At 40.9% G+C, this 16,799-nt stretch overlaps 3 protein-coding genes across 3 annotated transcripts; 1 reads left to right on the plus strand and 2 right to left on the minus strand.

The window, feature by feature from the left end:
• Positions 1-16: 16 nt before the first annotated feature.
• Positions 17-11,923, minus strand: sart3 (spliceosome associated factor 3, U4/U6 recycling protein). Its single transcript, XM_033619678.2, has 19 exons — positions 11,703-11,923; positions 9,649-9,775; positions 9,444-9,548; positions 9,169-9,353; positions 8,696-8,801; positions 7,408-7,532; positions 7,135-7,290; positions 6,014-6,152; positions 5,770-5,877; positions 5,593-5,670; positions 5,449-5,507; positions 5,019-5,128; positions 4,796-4,908; positions 4,638-4,714; positions 4,223-4,394; positions 3,679-4,133; positions 2,879-3,031; positions 2,556-2,743; positions 17-2,457 (listed from the first exon to the last, which is right to left on the minus strand). Exons 1-19 carry the CDS (start codon positions 11,898-11,900, stop codon positions 2,271-2,273), a joined length of 2,841 nt encoding a protein of 946 aa, XP_033475569.2. The 5' UTR covers positions 11,901-11,923; the 3' UTR covers positions 17-2,270.
• Positions 11,924-12,063: 140 nt separating this feature from the next.
• Positions 12,064-15,000, plus strand: iscua (iron-sulfur cluster assembly enzyme a). Its single transcript, XM_033619064.2, has 5 exons — positions 12,064-12,220; positions 12,323-12,436; positions 12,519-12,629; positions 12,720-12,798; positions 14,412-15,000. Exons 1-5 carry the CDS (start codon positions 12,119-12,121, stop codon positions 14,501-14,503), a joined length of 498 nt encoding a protein of 165 aa, XP_033474955.1. The 5' UTR covers positions 12,064-12,118; the 3' UTR covers positions 14,504-15,000.
• Positions 14,681-16,424, minus strand: tmem119a (transmembrane protein 119a). Its single transcript, XM_078170739.1, has one exon. The coding sequence runs from the start codon at positions 16,422-16,424 to the stop codon at positions 15,024-15,026; it is 1,401 nt and encodes a 466-aa protein (XP_078026865.1). The 3' UTR covers positions 14,681-15,023.
• Positions 16,425-16,799: the final 375 nt, after the last annotated feature.

The raw sequence follows: 16,799 nt of genomic DNA on the forward strand, positions 1-16,799 counted from the left end.
AAGTCTGTGAGTGTCGTACTGGGATCAAAGATGATTTACGTGACTTTATTAAAACAAATTTTAGACCAGAAAAAAAAAAAAATACATGACATAACTTTTTTCTTTGTTTTTACAGGACCCAAAAACACAAGGGTAGAAAAGGGCGAAACAAGCAGGTAAATAAATACTGTGACTGAACAAACAAACAAAAAGCCATTTATTATTTACCTCTATACCAAATTCAAAACATTGACTATAGAAATGATACAAAACAACAGCAATGCACACATACCACCTTTTTAGTATCAGACATAAAACGGAAGGTGACTTTAGAGACCAACACATTTAGATATTTTTTTTTTCAGATCAGGCCACTGTGGTGAGAGCAATACATATAGCTTGTATTCCATCTGTTTTGAAAACTTAGATTTATATTTATTACAAACTATGGTGACCTTTTTGAAATTAGCATATCGAACATTATGTACACAAACAGAAGTGTTAATATCCCAACAAGACGAGTAGACAAATGGTTGACTTCTAGCATGGGGTGAAAGAAATGGAAAACTGCATAGATTCTCTAATTGTGCTGGAGGAGCTGCAGAGCTTAATACGTGTAGCTGACAGCAACAGCTTCTTACGCAGAATACTGAAGAGCTGTCAGCCAGGTTCATTCAGAGGGTGAAATAAACTCTCTTACTCAAAGAAACTCATTTATAAAACTGTACTAAGGTCTCAGTTTATGATGCTCCAAGGATTCACTTTTACAGTACACATACAAAAGGGTTCACATGTACTTTCTAGCATTTATGGATATATCTGAACTCTTTAACACCTTAAACAAATTAATGTCCTCTCTCATATCCCTGGACTCTTGCAGGGCTGCAATTAACAATTGCTTTTAATTATTTTCTCCACTGTTTGGTCGACCAAACCAAAGAAAACTGAAAAATGCACATTACAATTTTCTACAACCAAGGTGATGTCATCAAATGTTTTATCTTAACAACAGTCAATAACCCAAAAACATTCTATTTAACAAAATGTAAGAAAAGGACAAACTAAAACCTTAAAGCTCAGACACTGAAAATAGACCAGAGACAGAAATTTGACAAACAATTAATATGCAAATTAGCTGGCAATTAATTTTCTGTCGATCAACTAATCATTCAGCTGTAATGCCAGCAGCCACCAAAGCAGCACATTCCTTCAGCCTCATTAACACCCTGCTTACACGTGCACCCTGAGCTTCCCAAGGTGAAGTGATCATGCTTCATTTACCTCCAAATCTCTCTTTCAGGTCCACAGCACATAAACTAGACTAACAACTAAAACAATGTGTTTTGATGATGGATGTTTTCACCCTGAACAGACAGCTCACATTAACAATGATATGTAAAAACAGATAAACCATGAGAAAGAATACTTAGAGCAGTTCTGTAAATACTATAACTGATATTAAGCTGCAGCAGTGTGACATGACAGGGCAGTATTTATACTGTAATAACACGCCCTCAGGCTGAGATGAAGCCAGTTTACTATTACTAATTTAATGGAGCCTCTATAGACTCCATAGCATCATAATACCTATGACGAATAGCAGATGGCAACTCACAGATGTAACTATGTAAAAAATAATTAGTTGTATTATACAGTCAGAAAAAAGTCCGTGCTAGCCTTGTTAACTTTGTCCTCAGAGGTCAAAATAAGTTACACAACAGAAATCCTATTTTTCCTAAAAACATCTGGAGAAAGTCTTTTCTTCACTGTAGCACAGCCAGCTTCTGTACACACGCACACACACACACCATCTATATTACAACACGTCTGAACTTTTGCATATAACCTTTTAAACAACATTCACAAGTTTGGCTGTTTTGAATATTTAAAAAAAATACTCTTCCATATGCTTCTCTCAGATCCCTTTCACATTACACAACCAAAAAAAAGAGACACTTTGCAACATGAGGCGTACAATTTTAGATACGGTATATTTACACACAAATATGATACACTTTTTCTTTTATATAAAATAGCCTGCCAGCAACCTTCAAACAAACCAAACGAAAACGATCTGTCACATGGTGAGAAGTCTTGGTTGAAAAGGATTTCAGATGGAGGGCAGGAGCTCAGCGATTAAGGCAAATCTCGCAGAACGGATGATGAGGAGAACAAGACTGAGATTAAAGGGAAGCCGGGTAACCAATTACAGAAAAATCACCAACACTAATTTGTAAGGACACAAGATGGCTTTCAGTGTGAAGGCGGTCGTATTTCTCTCGCTCATCTTCTCACTTGCTGAGGAGCATCTTGGCAAAGTCTGAATTTGACAAAGGTTTCGTCTCTCCGGCTGCTGCGCTGGCTGCTGTTGCTGGCGCCTGCTCAGCCTCAGTCCCATTCCTGACTTTGCTTACGGGCACGCTTTGTCGGTGCAGGGAGCGAGGGAGTAATGAGAGCTGCGTGCGTCCTCTTCCTCTCCTGGGAAAACAAAACACAGCTTTGTTTCTGTACAGTTACAGATCTGACGATGGCAACATTTCAGTGGGCGTGAAAGAGAAATGCATCGCTAAACTTACGATCCAAAGACCTGGCGAGGCACTGTGTCTGACGTGGTCCTGTTTGAACCCGGTTTGTCACTCATGTTTCTGCGAGGAGGGTTACTAATAGCAACAGAGATTTTGTTGCCCTCAACGTCCATGCCGTCCATCTTAAGAACTGCCTGTGAGGCCTGCGCTTCATTTGCAAACTCAACATACGCCAGACCCTGCAGAGACACACAGCGAGAGAGGGTTAATACTTTGCTCAGCATCTGCATGGTCAAAGGTGGGAATCATTAGCTTCATCAGGATGACTATTTTTAGCCAAACATCTGGACACTGTCCTCCTCTTTACGCCTCACCTTGGGTTTTCCTGAGCGATACGTGACCAGACGAACATCTTTGATAGTGCCGTGACTTTTGCAGAGTTCCTCCAGTTGCTCTTTAGTGCACGAAAACGGCAGCCCAGAGATGAAAATTTTTTGTTTCTCCATGGCCGTGTTGTATTTAAACACCTACGGGGACATTAATGTGAAGTGGTCACTTGTACTGCACCTTATCAGAATTTCTGCAGATTAACCAAGTTAAATTAAAGACGTTTAAAGATCTTTTTAATACAACAGAGCACCTATTTTACAGTCATACCAGCCAAAGTACGATGGAAAACCATTTTGGGACATTATGACCTAGAATTACTGATTACTTCACTTTTTTTTTTTTTTTCTTTTCAGTTCCTCTGAGATGTTAACATTAATAGGATTAAAGTAATACAACCTGGACCTGAAAAGTGGCATAAAATGGATACATGGACTAAAAAATTGAGAATGATTCATTTGATTTCAAGGCAATAGCAAATATTTAAGATTTTGTAAATTATTTAAAGGTCCAGTGTGTAGGTTTTAGGGGGATATACTGACAGAATTAAATACAATGAAATAAGTAAACCTCCTGAACAATTAACACTGAAGGGATCCTAACCAACACAAGTTTCTGCTGGGTGCAATCTGCAATTCTCACCACTAGATGTCCCTAAATCTGCCTTAATCTTTCACACTGCTCCTTTAAAACCCTCTAAAGCCTTTTTTCAAAGATTTTAGAGACTTTTCAAGACCTGCAGATACTCTGGTTATAATAAAAATCAAACACTTGTTTTGATATTTACCTTAAAGTCAGGATTTTTGTTTTTGTCTACACAAGGTGACACAAACATGGGCCTGCCCTCCACCTCTCGTCTGTCCAGCTTCAGGGCCTCGGGGACAGACACTGAAGCTTCAAACTGTACATAGCAGTAGCCTTTGAAGGTCCCTTTGTTGCTGAAGACAGGGCGGACCTGTTTGATGGGACCACAGGTCTCAAACAGCGTCCTGAGCTTGGCCTCTGGCTCCTGCAGGGTGTACGCCAGGTTGCTGATGAATACGCTGCTGTCATCGTTGCGAAGCTCTGGCTTGTCATCGTTCTGCCTCTGGGCAGCAGCCGCAACTCCCTGCTGGGCTCTTTTATTGTCGGACGGAGTAGGCTTAAAGCCAGGGGGAGCGTTCCTCCCAAAGAGTCCAGTCTCCGTCTCCATGTACTCTGTGGTTTGGTCCCCATTTCCTCTGTACCTTTTAGGAGCTTGTTCTGTCACAGAGGGAGAGGAAGATTAGGTAACGCATAATTTCTCATTTAAAAAAAAAAAAAGGTTTATCATACAAATGATTTGTATTTACCTGAGTCATCATTCCACTCATCGTGATAATCATCCTGCTCTGCTCTTCTTTTCTCACCAGCTCGAGTTCCCTTCTGGACCTTCTTCTGAGCCTTCTTGTCTGCCTTGGCCCTCCGCCGCTGATCAGCTCTCTCCTCCTCCTGGCGAGCCAGGTTGGCTTCTTTCTCAGCTGCCTAACAGATGGGCAGAACATGATCACATCAGCCAAAAGCAGACAAATGATACACCTGTCCAGTTAGGGATGTCAGGAGAAGTCGATGCCAGAATTCTGAAAACGTGACGGTACTTGTTTTATTTGGTTTCCTGTTTTCAATAAAAGGAGTGTATGTATAATTTCACTGGTACTGATACTGACTACTAAATTTCTGGTACTGTGACATGCCTTTGTCCAGCACGATACTGATATGTGCTCCTACCTTCGCTCGTTGCTCATTAATCCTGTTCAGCCGGGTCTCTGTCTTCTGCACTGCCACATCCCAGTCCTCCAGAGAACCTGTGAGTGAGAAGACACACTGTAATTCATGTAAGTCTTCTTTGTTTGGATGTTATGTTTGATATTTATATCAGGACTCACCTTCCACCCTCTCGAATGTGAGCAGGACTTCGCTCACATGCTCAGGGTAGTCTGAGGTGCACTGAACTGCTCTGTGGAGAGCTTTCCGACAGTGAACAGAGTCTCCATAAGACCTAAGGACAAAGTAAAAAAAAAAATCAAGGACATCATAAATACATTTTGCTAATAAAAGGTATCAGAACTTCAATTCACATTTTCCCCACTTAGATATTGACTGACAGACCTTTCAAGGTTATAGTACTCCAGCCACATGTTGGCATATTTAGCGTTCCCTTTTGTCATGATGCTGTCCCACAGCTCTCTGGCTTTTTGGATGTTCTTACAGTGGAGGGCCTGGAAAGGAGAAAACAAAACTTACATTAAGAGATGTTGTAATTTCTGCAGACTGTTTCCATATTACACGACAGTGAGGTTATGCAACTTTAAACTGTACAATTCAAATAAAACTGTCACTGATGAATGTATTTTTACACATTTAGGCTATTACTATGTTTAAAATTAGCAAGCGTATTTCCATTGTCTCACAATTTTATAGACAAGACATTGAAAATAAAATAAGTCAAAATAAAACACAAATAAACACAGGGTTAAACACAACTGAATGTAACAGAAATCCAATGCTTGTAAATGGTTGTCATAGTAACACTGCTTACTTCTATCCTTGCCCAGATCTGCATTATGATACAAGAGGGGTCTCCACTTTCACCGAATCCTAGAGTGACACAAGACAATGAATTATAAAAACCAAACCAAGAACACCACATCAGTAAATCTCAGTCAGATTCAAATCCACCTACTTTCTTCAACATCTTGTTTCATGTAGTCTAGAGACCGAGAGAAAGCTGCTCGCAGCTCCTCCAACTCTTTACTCGATTCTGCAAAAAAAGGAAACACCGTTAGCAAGAGAACGATGAGTGAACTGAATAGTTTCCAACCCCAAAGACTAATTCTGTTTCACACACAACTGCACGCACCTTTGTTGAAATCCACACGTCTCCGCAGGTAGTCGAGGTACGCCTGCCAAATTTCCACATAATCTGTTGCTTGAATGAAACCTGCATTCAGCGCCTTTTCAAAAACATCTGCAAGGAAAAGAAAGAAACTGAATCATACGGCAAAGCAAGGTTTCAGGATTTTCCCTCATAACAAACTCACAACTACATAAAAACAGCACCTGAGCCATGATCTGACAGCTTCTGGCTGCAATCTAGTTTTTACCAGAGACAGTCTGATGCTCAGCTCCGTGCCTTTCCAGAGCTAGCAGGTAGCTCTTCCACAGACCCATGGTCCAGGGGCAGTTCCTGACGGCACGTTCATGAGAGGAGAGAACCAAGTCTTTGATCTTCAGCTGACGGTCCTGTAGAGTCCACAGAGAACACATGACAAACTGGTTAAAATAACCTTAAACAAACTGAAATATTTAGGAAGCTGTTAAGAGTCACTTTTATAAGCAACCACATTTATCTGACATCCCAGGGGTCAATGGTAAGAATTGCAAGATTGCCTGGAGCAAAACTACAATGCTACGTTGGGCTAATAAATCTAGCACATGGTTAAAAAAAAACAAAAAAACAACTAAACACATCATTTTCAATGGAGCTGATAATTTCAAGTATCTATGGAGTAAGTCATCCTGCTTCTTTCTCATCACTGTCTAGATCTGTACATGGGCAGAATCAATTGGGCACTCGCAAAAAAATGGTGACAGGTAAAGACAAAGTTTATGAGTTGAAGCGCAAGCAAGCATTTAAATTATCCTCATACAGGAGGTTAGTTGGGTGGTGTTAGAAGACGTGGGCAAAACTAACCATGCATTGTGCAATTTGTCACAAGTTTGAGAGCGTGGCAGATAAAACAGGATATTTTTTAAAGGCACCTCTTTGTTGCTTTCCTGTTATTTCATAACCGCTTAAATAAAATTCACACTGTGACCACGAATAAATCTAATAAATTAAAGACAAGAAAAAGCACTGTACTTTTTTCAGATGAGTAAAATAATTATCAACCTAATGTATTGGTGGCTATAGTCCAAGTTTACTGTTTAAATGTCTGAAACTACATTATGAAATTAAAAGACCATGAATCCATTTCAAGAGGAGCTGTGTTAGCAATTACTGGCTGCAAATGACTAAGATAAGCTCAGTGCAGCATTTTGATCACAGCTTTTTAGTTCCTGCTGGCAGACAAAGAAGTTGGCAAGTTTTAGGTGCTAAATAAGAGCAGTCAGACTTGGAAGGTAATGCCATGTGAAACGAGTCCAAACTCTACACAGTAAACATTACAGTACGACTGGGAGCCCTTAAAGGACAGCATCACACCAAAACACGACCAATACTCACAAGATAGGTGGTGTATTTTGCCCACATGTCTGGTACCAGGCAGTTCTCTGCCAGGGTCCTCTCAAAGATTATTTGGATCCGCGCCGGGTCGCCCTCCTTCAGTTCGAAGTCGATATAGGACTGATACTCTGCCAGCTTAGGAGGTTCTGCGACTATCTGCAGCAACACAACAGCATGCAGACGTTACGCACTGCAGAAACTATGCACATTATTAAAACTCATAAAAAAGGGGACAACTTTTAACAGTCAGAATAATCAATGCAAGTCACCTACCAGCGATTCTTCATAAGGTTTGCTCTTTTCCATCTGCTGCAAAGCCTTTTTGTATTGATGTATGACTGTGTCAGCCACGCCATGCTCAGACCACTCCTCATACTCTGCATAGGTGGCCTCCATGTCTACAAAGCAAAAGGGCACAATTTTATCACAGTTTACAGACATTTTTCTACCGTATCAATTAAGATACATAAACCACATGGACTCTGTAAACCAAGTTTGTATATTTTGTATGCATTTTATAATCATTAATACACAGAAACCTTGCACTCTCAGACGCGTTTTATTTTTCTATTTGTTGAGAAAATTCGTAATACAAGGTGAATTGGAAAGACACATTTGCTCTCTTGCTTCTCTTCACTTGTGGTATCTCCTGCCTCTCTCTCTGTCCAAGTCTTGCATTTGGTACTGCAGCTAGCATTACCTGAGTTACAAAACGATACTGTGTGCCTATTAAATTGCACTCTGCTGTAAGCATCATCATTACTCTTGAGCAAGAAGGCCATTGCTATCATATATTAACAAACTTTTTCTTGCTGGCCCCCTGTCCACCTCTACCCTGTTCCTCACTTTAACTGTGGTATCCTGCAGGTTAAGCCACATTTTCTTTGCTGTTTCTTGCTCAAACGGTTCCTAAAGGCTTTTGACGGATGCAAAAAGAAAAAAGAAAAAAAAAAAAAAAAAAGAAAAACACACCTGTTCTGAAAACTTAAATGACAGAAGAAAGTTTCTGAGTCAGTACGTTAACATGATTGCCAAAACATGAGATCGTATTCATTTATAAACGTGCAACGATGTCGGACAAAAATACAGACACGGTGTGCAAAGGCGCCAAAATTAAGAAGTATGAATTTTAGGTTTATGTGTTGCAGGAATGTGTAAATTTGCAAATGTTTAATACATACTACCTAATCTCTGTCTTAAACCTTAGCAAATAATTCATCAAGTGAGATGTCTGGATAAATAGGGTTTAAAACAGTAAAGAAATGCCTTTAGTCTTCAGCTGGGACAGAAAATCCAACACAATATTAGACCATCTGGCTATCTTTCGCCCACTCCTGCAACAAACCGAAAGCATGGTCAGGGACTGTTCTCTTTCTAAATCTGCACAGCATTACAAAAGCCACATCACAACCGTGCCGCACTCAACTTATCTGAGAAGGCAGCATTGTCTTTTTAAATGGGGGACTTCAGTTTTTCAGGTTTTTTCGACATATGGCTCTCACAACACGAATCCTGCCCGTTTTACAGCAGCCCGTCTGGACAGAAAACGCATCATGCTTACCCATTAAGGGGATGGCCAGCTGGCGGCGAAACAGTGTATGGATACGCTCAAGCTGAGTTTTCAGCAGCTCCTGCTCCTCACGGCTGGGAATCCTGCCAGGGGGAGGCTGAGAGGAAACACAGCAGAGAAAATGGTGTCAAAATTTAGCAAGGGCCCATTTAACATGAGAAGAATTCAATTCAGCTTTTAGAGTATTTCTATTTATTCTGAGCTAAGTGATTGGATTATCATTCAAAAGCATGCTTTGAGACAATATTAACCTGACAGAGACAGAGTGATATTGCATGCAACTATTCTACACGCAACTACTGTACTATATCAAAATCTAATTAACAAGTGTCTATCTTGTATTGTCTTATACTGTTTTTGAAACTGCGTCATTCAAAATAAATCTCACTCTGGAATATATCACAGAGCAACAACCACAGCATATGTGAGGCCACTGATAAGATCCTAGTGATGGAAACACAAACCTGTACTGTGGATAAAATGGCGTTCTCGAACTCTCTGTACGCCTCCCACACGGCCTGTCCCTTGGTCATGTGAAGCCCCACAGCTGTCACAGCTCTCTCAAAGATGGATCTCACCTTGTCCATCCCGCCTGGTGAGCCCATGCCACCGATTGAATACTGAGCATATTCAAGCCAGATATCTGGACCTAAGTATCAAGATATGGAATTAAATCTCAAGACAATGAAATACATGAATGTCAAATAAAAGGCAGTAAACAATGATGCAATGCACTCACAGATGTAGTCTTTTACAGCTTTCTCGAATAGTTCATAGACTCTCTCCCGGTTTGGTTCCTCCTCAGTCAGGCGGATCTCATCCTTGAGCCAATCTAACCAGATCTCTGCAGGGTTCAACAAAATGTTGCCTCAGTTGAAAAAACGAACACAGCTCGTGTCAACTGATACTTCTGAGCCCAAAAACCATATCAGACATGCACCAACCTTCAGTGAGCGGGAATAGCTCACTCATTTTCTGCCTTGCCTTTCGCAGATGGAAAAGTTCTCCCTCCTGCTTCAGTAGTTTGATGAGATCTACATGGCAGTTGTAGTCGAAAGCATTGATTGACAGCTGGAAAAAAATTACACAGAGATAGACTATGTTTTAATTGTATTGTGCACCGTCTTTCCCCTTTTCTCTAATTACCTCGTGCTTCTACTGTATTTATTCAGCAGTGCCAAAGAAAATGTCATATCTCATTCATGTTACACAAATTAAATCATGACATTAACAATCTAAAACGCTTAAATACTTACACTATGGCACACAAAAAGTTGATAGAACATATAGAGTACTTTCACACTTAGTTGCTAGTTTATTATAAAACCAAGACACTAATCTAATACAGTCTAATAATTTCTAGCTCCATTTCAGAAAGGCATTCAGGTAATCAGCTTGGAGGCTGCAGTTTGCATCATACCAAGAGGTGTCTATTTTAGGGCTGGGTATATCCACTGATTTCCTGAATCAATTCGATTTCGATTCACAAGGTCATAATTCAATTTTATTTCCATTTTGATTCAATGTGATATCTTTTCGATGTAGGATATTTCAGTTACAATACCAAATTTTGCTAGTATATGAAAGAGATTCTGTAAATTTTACAAGGAATTATTTTTCAAAAAGAATAAATTCAGGACAGGATTAAAACTAAACATTTTCTAACTAAATGTTGTTTGTAGAGCAGCAATAGTAATATTCAAACAGCAGAGTCACAATACAAACTTACAAATCTAATATGTAAATAAAATAAATCAAATTCCTGACATCGCAATACTGGGTAAGTTTTAAAAAGAATAAAGAACACAGACATCAGCCAGCTCATTTACTCTCAGCGAGATGAACGAATTTTACGAATTGATATCGGGTCATTCAAATGAAGATCGATTTGAATCGGATGAATTGATTATTTTAATCCAGCACTAGTCTACTTATTTCAATGAGGGTAGACACTTGTCAGCTCACACCACAATTCTAAAGTGCCACAAACTGTAGCTTATAAAATGACCTTTAAGTTGAATCAACACCTTTTTAAAACAATTACAATTAAAAAGTTAGCATTATAAGCTTCAAGAAGGTGGGAAATTTGCAGGGACACATCCCCTCAAATATTCAGATATGCTCAAACCTTCCAGAAACTGGGGTGTAATATTTGTGTTATTCAGGCCATGTTACTGTCGGCTGTTATAGCTTATGTTTATTGTTAGTATGTCATAATAAATGTTATAGGAAAGTTACAGTGTGTGCATTTTTCCTGTGTGGCCCTAAATCTTATGCTGGCTCATCAAAACTTTGAGAAACCCTGATAGTTGTCAAGTTTCAAAACATTTCTCCTGGGGTCAATTACACCCAGACCACCCTGGAGGACTGGGGTGCAAAAGGTGGAGATTGAACCCCCACCCCACATGATGAATAGCTGATTACGGCCCTGTATTTATTGCAGGGCTACCTGATAAATTAGGATAAGTAATGCTGCAGTAATATGAATTTGGTTTTTCTCTGCTGTTGCAGTGGAAGCACAGATTACAGCATTACTGTATGTTTCCAACTACTACTACGTATAGACAACGTTTTGGGAAGCTAACGCGACACCCAGTAAAGTTAGGACAGTATGTAACCTTACTTTATATGTGCACATGTATTCTCTAACTAGGCTAAACTTGGAGCTTTATATCCCACTGGACTGAGATAGTAAAAAAGGCGCGTGTGACTGTGACACGAGACAAGCCATTAGCATCACAGATTAGCAGGTCAGCTAATCACGACAGCTATGTGAATGACGTCGTATCATATACGCCTGTTTAATTGTTTTGGAAAACACCAGCTAACATTAGTAACGTTATAATTTTAGTTTCTGTTACACCACAGCAGGACGGAAAAGCTGATATTTTTAAGTTGCTGGGTTGTTGTAGCTGGCAGTGTTTACCACCCATTCATTCTCATTAGCTTATATGCTAACGTTAGTCAACTCAGCCTGGCTTGGTTGATGGCTAATTACCTGCTCCTCCAGCCGCTGAATCTCCGCTTCATTTTCTTTCTCGTCCTCCGACGAATCGTCCTCTTCGTCGTCTGAATTTTCTACTCCCATTCCCTCCTCCTCCCCGTTGTCCGATTCCATCTCCCTCTCCTCCATCCCTGCATCTTCCTCCTCCATGTCTTGCAACTGCGTTTGCTCTGCGCTGCTTGACGCTGCCATGTTGGAAAGGCTGTCTGCCTGGTAACAAGCTAACAAGCCCAAGAGTATCGTGAGAGGTGGAGCCTGTCCCTGAACTCAACGTGTAGCTGCCGCTGTGAGCCGCTAGTGGGTGCTCCTCCGTTGGTGATAGCTTCCGTCTTCACTTGTTTGTCAACAAAAAACTGCTCGTTCCTCACTCGTGCGCACTCGTTGATTTCCGTTCATCAACGTATCTCAACATGGCGGCTGTACCTTTACGAAACTTGGCGTCCTCGCTGTTGTTTTTTAGCAGAAGGTTATTCAGCCCTGAGCTCAGTGCCTTCTGCTCATATCACAAAAAGGTAATGTATTTTAAACTCATTATTATAACCAGCGCGTGTCATCAAAAATCAAAACAACACAACAAACCAGTGATGTGTCGTGTTTTTTTCACTTTCCTCAAGGTGGTGGACCACTATGAAAACCCAAGAAATGTGGGCGCTCTAGACAAAAACGCCAAGAATGTGGGGACAGGGTTGGTGGGTGCACCAGCCTGTGGTGATGTAATGAAACTTCAGGTAAGTTGGAGGTCACATGCAGCTGTCATGACAGTCAGCGTCCTGTTGTACAACTAAGTGTTTGACTCTGTATCGTCTCCAGATCCAGGTGGATGAAAATGGCAAGATCGTCGATGCTAAGTTCAAGACATTTGGCTGCGGATCAGCTATTGCTTCCAGTTCTCTTGCCACAGAGTGGGTGAAGGGGAAGTCGGTGAGTTGGTATACAGCAGGTGGAAAGGAAAGAGGAATAATTGCTTTTAAAAGTGCAGCGTTTTTGTTATAGTCTGCTTTCATTCTGCAGGTCGATGAAGCTCTGAAGATCAAGAACACAGACATTGCCAAAGAACTCTGCCTTCCTCCAGTCAAGCTGCATTGCTCCAGTAAGTTCAAAGCACCACAGTGAAGGAATGTAAGCAGTTTAACATGCTTCCTAACACAAGTCAGTGTCATCATGCAGAGGAAAGCTTAGTAAACATAAAGATGGATGACAGGTTAAAGGAAAAAATGTTTCAGTGAGGTTGTTGGTACATAACGAGCCATCTGAACGCCATCAGTGCTCCTTTACAGATCCTACACATTGCAGAAACTCTACTGAAGGAATTAAAGTCGTTATCTCAAAGCATATTCCCTCATTTGTTCACTGGTGGTGAAAAGCACTGACTAACAAAACAGTTAAAAATCTCCTATACATGCTCAGTGTTCATACATTTTAAGCTGTTCAGTTTGATCTTATAGAGTTGGTCCAATACCAGTACCAATATCAGAAATGCCTGAGATGCTGCCTAAAATACCACATACATATCAACAGTCCGATACAATGTCATTTATTAATAACTTTTAAAGTAGTTTTACACCTGGACGTCAATTCTTCTTTGCAAATTGCACAGTGTAGCCACGTGCAGCTACTGTCTTACTGATCTCTTGTCAATAGTGAAACATTAAGCAATAGAAAAATGTCAGCAATTTTGTAATACTTTACACTAAATAGTCTGACCAGTAAAAAAGTGATGTGTATAGTGTGTGAGGCTTTGATTTCATCAGGTGGTTCCTTTAAAATTTAAAGGAACTGTAAATTATTCCTAGATTTATTTACTTTTTAAGGTGCTGTTGCACTGCAGTTTTATAATGTTACTGTACTATTTACAATTTTAAAGGTGTTTTATTTTACCAAATTGTGGCTGCACTTTTATGTATCCTAAAGAAATTGTTATTAATTACTAAGAGTTTATTTATTTATGTATGACTCACAGTCAAACTAGATAATAAAAGAAAATTCTTTGGCATTCATTCACAGTATGTAAGGCATGTCCAAAGTCCAGCCCAACAGCCCATAGACCAGTTTTAAACAGCAAGCAGGTTGACTCTTGTGGCCCACCACACAGTATTGGTTAATCAAGCAAGTTAACTTCGCATTTTTTACATCTACTTCACACTGACATCACTAACACAGTTAATAGACATGCACCAAGTAGGAACAACGCTGGTGGGACTAATGAGTTTCCATAAACAGATGGTAAACAAGCAAACAAATGGTTACCTAGCAACAGACATTTCTTCCCAGCAATAAAGCATTAAGTTGACAGCGATAGCAGCTGCTTTCAGGAGCAGTGGAAAGTTGAATATTTTTTTCACTCAGAGAAGAAGTGGTTCAGTTTGTCTCAGTTTGGAGATGCCTGCTGCCCTTTATACAAAGGGTTTAACCTGAGCCATGCCACATGACAGTGATGGCAGTTATTTCACACCCATACAGGGTTAGCAGGATACAGCTGTATTTATTTACTTTGGTATTGTATCAGTATTTGGTATTGGCTGATACGCAAGTTCAGGTACCAAAATCAGTATCAGGAAGGAAAAAATCTGAAGAAATGAGTTTCTTAACTCACTTCTTAAGATTTTTCCCACAGTGTGTTACCTGACTGTATGTTGTTTTTTTTTTTTTTGTAAAATCAGAGCAGAATTTTAAAGTGTTTCTAAAATCTTCATTTTTTTCCAGTGCTTGCAGAAGATGCCATAAAAGCAGCGCTGTCAGACTACAGAATAAAACAACAGGAGAAGAAGGAGGAACGTATCAAGGCCGCCAATTAATATCTTTTTTTTACCTATCCATGACGTGACAGTACCAGCCCAGTGATGATTCACTGCAGTGCTCTTTGCAAGATTGGTCACCATAATGCTTCATCTGGTCTTGCATCTTCTTCTGGGAGTTTCACAATCTCTTTAAAAAATGTTAGAGGTGTTCATTTGCTTTTCATCAGATGGTCAGATACTGGTTCTTAAATGATGCTGATTTTGGAGTGGGAAGTTCATGATGAATATTTTAAGACAAGTCTTATCCTTGAATTTACACAAGGGAGCTGAATGTTGGAGATATGTCACAAATAAGACACCATAGATTCAGGGTTTTTATTTTTTGTATTTTTTGGCATTTAAGCATTTGGCTTGATTGTGTGAAGTCACTGGTCCTGTGAGGAGGATTCAGTATGAGAATGCAGTTAGAGCAACAGCTTAAGGACACATACAAAAACAAAATACAGAATTTTGTGTGGGACTGTGCTTACTGTGAATAAAAAATCTAAAAAATATTTTCATTGTGTCTGTGTTGATGTCATCCACCAGATCCAACATTAAGTGGAGCCACTCTCTGATGGTGCAGGAGTACGTTTTTCAGCACAAACAGCACTGCCAGCATTAGGAGAGCCACTAATACACATAACACAGCGAGCAGAGCGATGACCGCGGCAGAGTCTTGTTGTGCAAGCGGCTGTGGGTTGGGAGTGGGCCAGGGTGCCTCTCTGTTTGTGGAGAGCAAAGATCGCGTGCCTTCAGCTGAGGTTGCATCAAAGTGAGGAGACTGACTTGTGGTGTTGTCTTTGCATTTTTGCTCCTCATAAGGGACAGAAGTCGTGGTTTTTAAATAGGGTAGGTTTACTGACTGTGTTTTATTCAGGGACAAACACTCCTCATAGGTAAGGGTCTCTAAAGAGTAGTGGTTAAGTAACACACGAGTCTTGTGAACATCTTTGGAAAGATGTCCAACAGTTGTTTCTTGTGACAAGTTCCCCAAATACCTCCTGTTATTAAATGAGCTTGGTATCATTGGCCTCACTGTCACCGTCTCCAGCTTCCTCTCCAGTGTAGAGTTGATGTCCTGTGGGTGTGTCCTCTCATTTGGCTTCACGACACGAGGACAGATAGCCATTACAGAGAGGTTCAAAAGCAGGCGGTGAGCAAGGTGGACCGGCTCGGTGCACACCAGATCTGTGGCCATCCTCACGCGATCACTCAGCAGCCAGCGGTACAGATACAAGATGTCACACTCACACACCCACAGGTTGTTGGTGAGGTCCACGGATCTCAGACGTGGCAGGCTGTCAAAGGCGTTCTCTGGGACTGAACGCAGGCAGTTGCTGTTGATCTTCAGAACCTGCAGGTTGACCAGGGCGGACAGCGAGGGCAGGTCCAGGACAGAGATGCAGTTTGCCGAGAGGTCTAAGTGTGTCAGTGATGGAGGAAGATTCATAGGGAGGCTTGTAAGCTTGTTCCCTTTAAGTGTCAGGACCTGCAGCTTGTTAAGACCCTGAAGTGCCCCGGGCTGGATGGCACGGATGCGGTTGTCCTCCAGATCCAGGCGAGTAAGGTTCCCCAACTGTCGCAGGGCACCTGAAGTGATATAAGTGATGCGGTTCTCTTGCAGCAGCAGGGACTCCAGGCTGGGGGGCAGGCCGCGAGGGAAGCGGTTCAGCAGATTATGACTGAGGCTCAGCTCCTGCAGGTCAGAGAAGGGCCGGAGCAGGTGGTCCACGTTACAGAGCTGGTTTCTGGCCACAGAGAGAGCTGAGGTACTGAGAGGGACAGAGCGAGGAAGTGACCTGAGACCCAGGGACTCGCACAAAACCAGGAATCCTGGGCGAGGGCAGCAGCAGCCGGGAGGACAGGGAGACGTTACGAGGCAGGTTAGAGGACAGATGCAGAGAACCAGTAGGACACCACATCTGCACCAAAGCATGACTCACTGCCAGGAATAATAGAGAGACGACCACATTAGACACATTACTCATGCACTTCTACTAAAAGAGTGGGTACTACTCCATAATTAAGGGTTTGTAAGTTGTAACTAATGGCTTTAATAATAGATAATAAATCATTTGCTTATTCTTTATGGTTCAGATTTAACCCCAGAATGATCATTTGTATATCAATACTCACCTGAGAAAATTCTTGATGAACTGAAATAAATTAGAGCCGTGTTGAACAACAGCAAAACTACACTAAAACATCGTTTCCAATCTCTCACACAACTCATACAGTATAATCCTAATGTCATTTATCCAGTCAAATGCTCAGTGCTTCCCAAATAGACAGCCCTCTCCAATGAGGAGCT

Source organism: Epinephelus lanceolatus, chromosome 9 (assembly GCF_041903045.1).
Source record: "Epinephelus lanceolatus isolate andai-2023 chromosome 9, ASM4190304v1, whole genome shotgun sequence".
In the NCBI taxonomy this organism is placed as follows: Eukaryota; Metazoa; Chordata; class Actinopteri; order Perciformes; family Serranidae; genus Epinephelus; species Epinephelus lanceolatus.

Bases quoted from the DNA above. Each gene is read 5' to 3' on its own strand.
- iscua (XM_033619064.2), top strand. From the start codon at position 12,119: ATGGCGGCTGTACCTTTACGAAACTTGGCGTCCTCGCTGTTGTTTTTT. The intron at 12,437-12,518 runs GTAAGTTGGAGG...TATCGTCTCCAG, and splicing joins GTGATGTAATGAAACTTCAG to ATCCAGGTGGATGAAAATGG. The intron at 12,630-12,719 runs GTGAGTTGGTAT...TTCATTCTGCAG, and splicing joins AGTGGGTGAAGGGGAAGTCG to GTCGATGAAGCTCTGAAGAT.
- tmem119a (XM_078170739.1), bottom strand. From the start codon at position 16,424: ATGCTTTGGTGCAGATGTGGTGTCCTACTGGTTCTCTGCATCTGTCCT.
- sart3 (XM_033619678.2), bottom strand. From the start codon at position 11,900: ATGGCAGCGTCAAGCAGCGCAGAGCAAACGCAGTTGCAAGACATGGAG. The intron at 9,354-9,443 runs GTGAGTGCATTG...CTTGATACTTAG, and splicing joins AGCTGTAAAAGACTACATCT to GTCCAGATATCTGGCTTGAA. The intron at 3,032-3,678 runs GTAAATATCAAA...ATGTCCCCGTAG, and splicing joins ACAAAAATCCTGACTTTAAG to GTGTTTAAATACAACACGGC.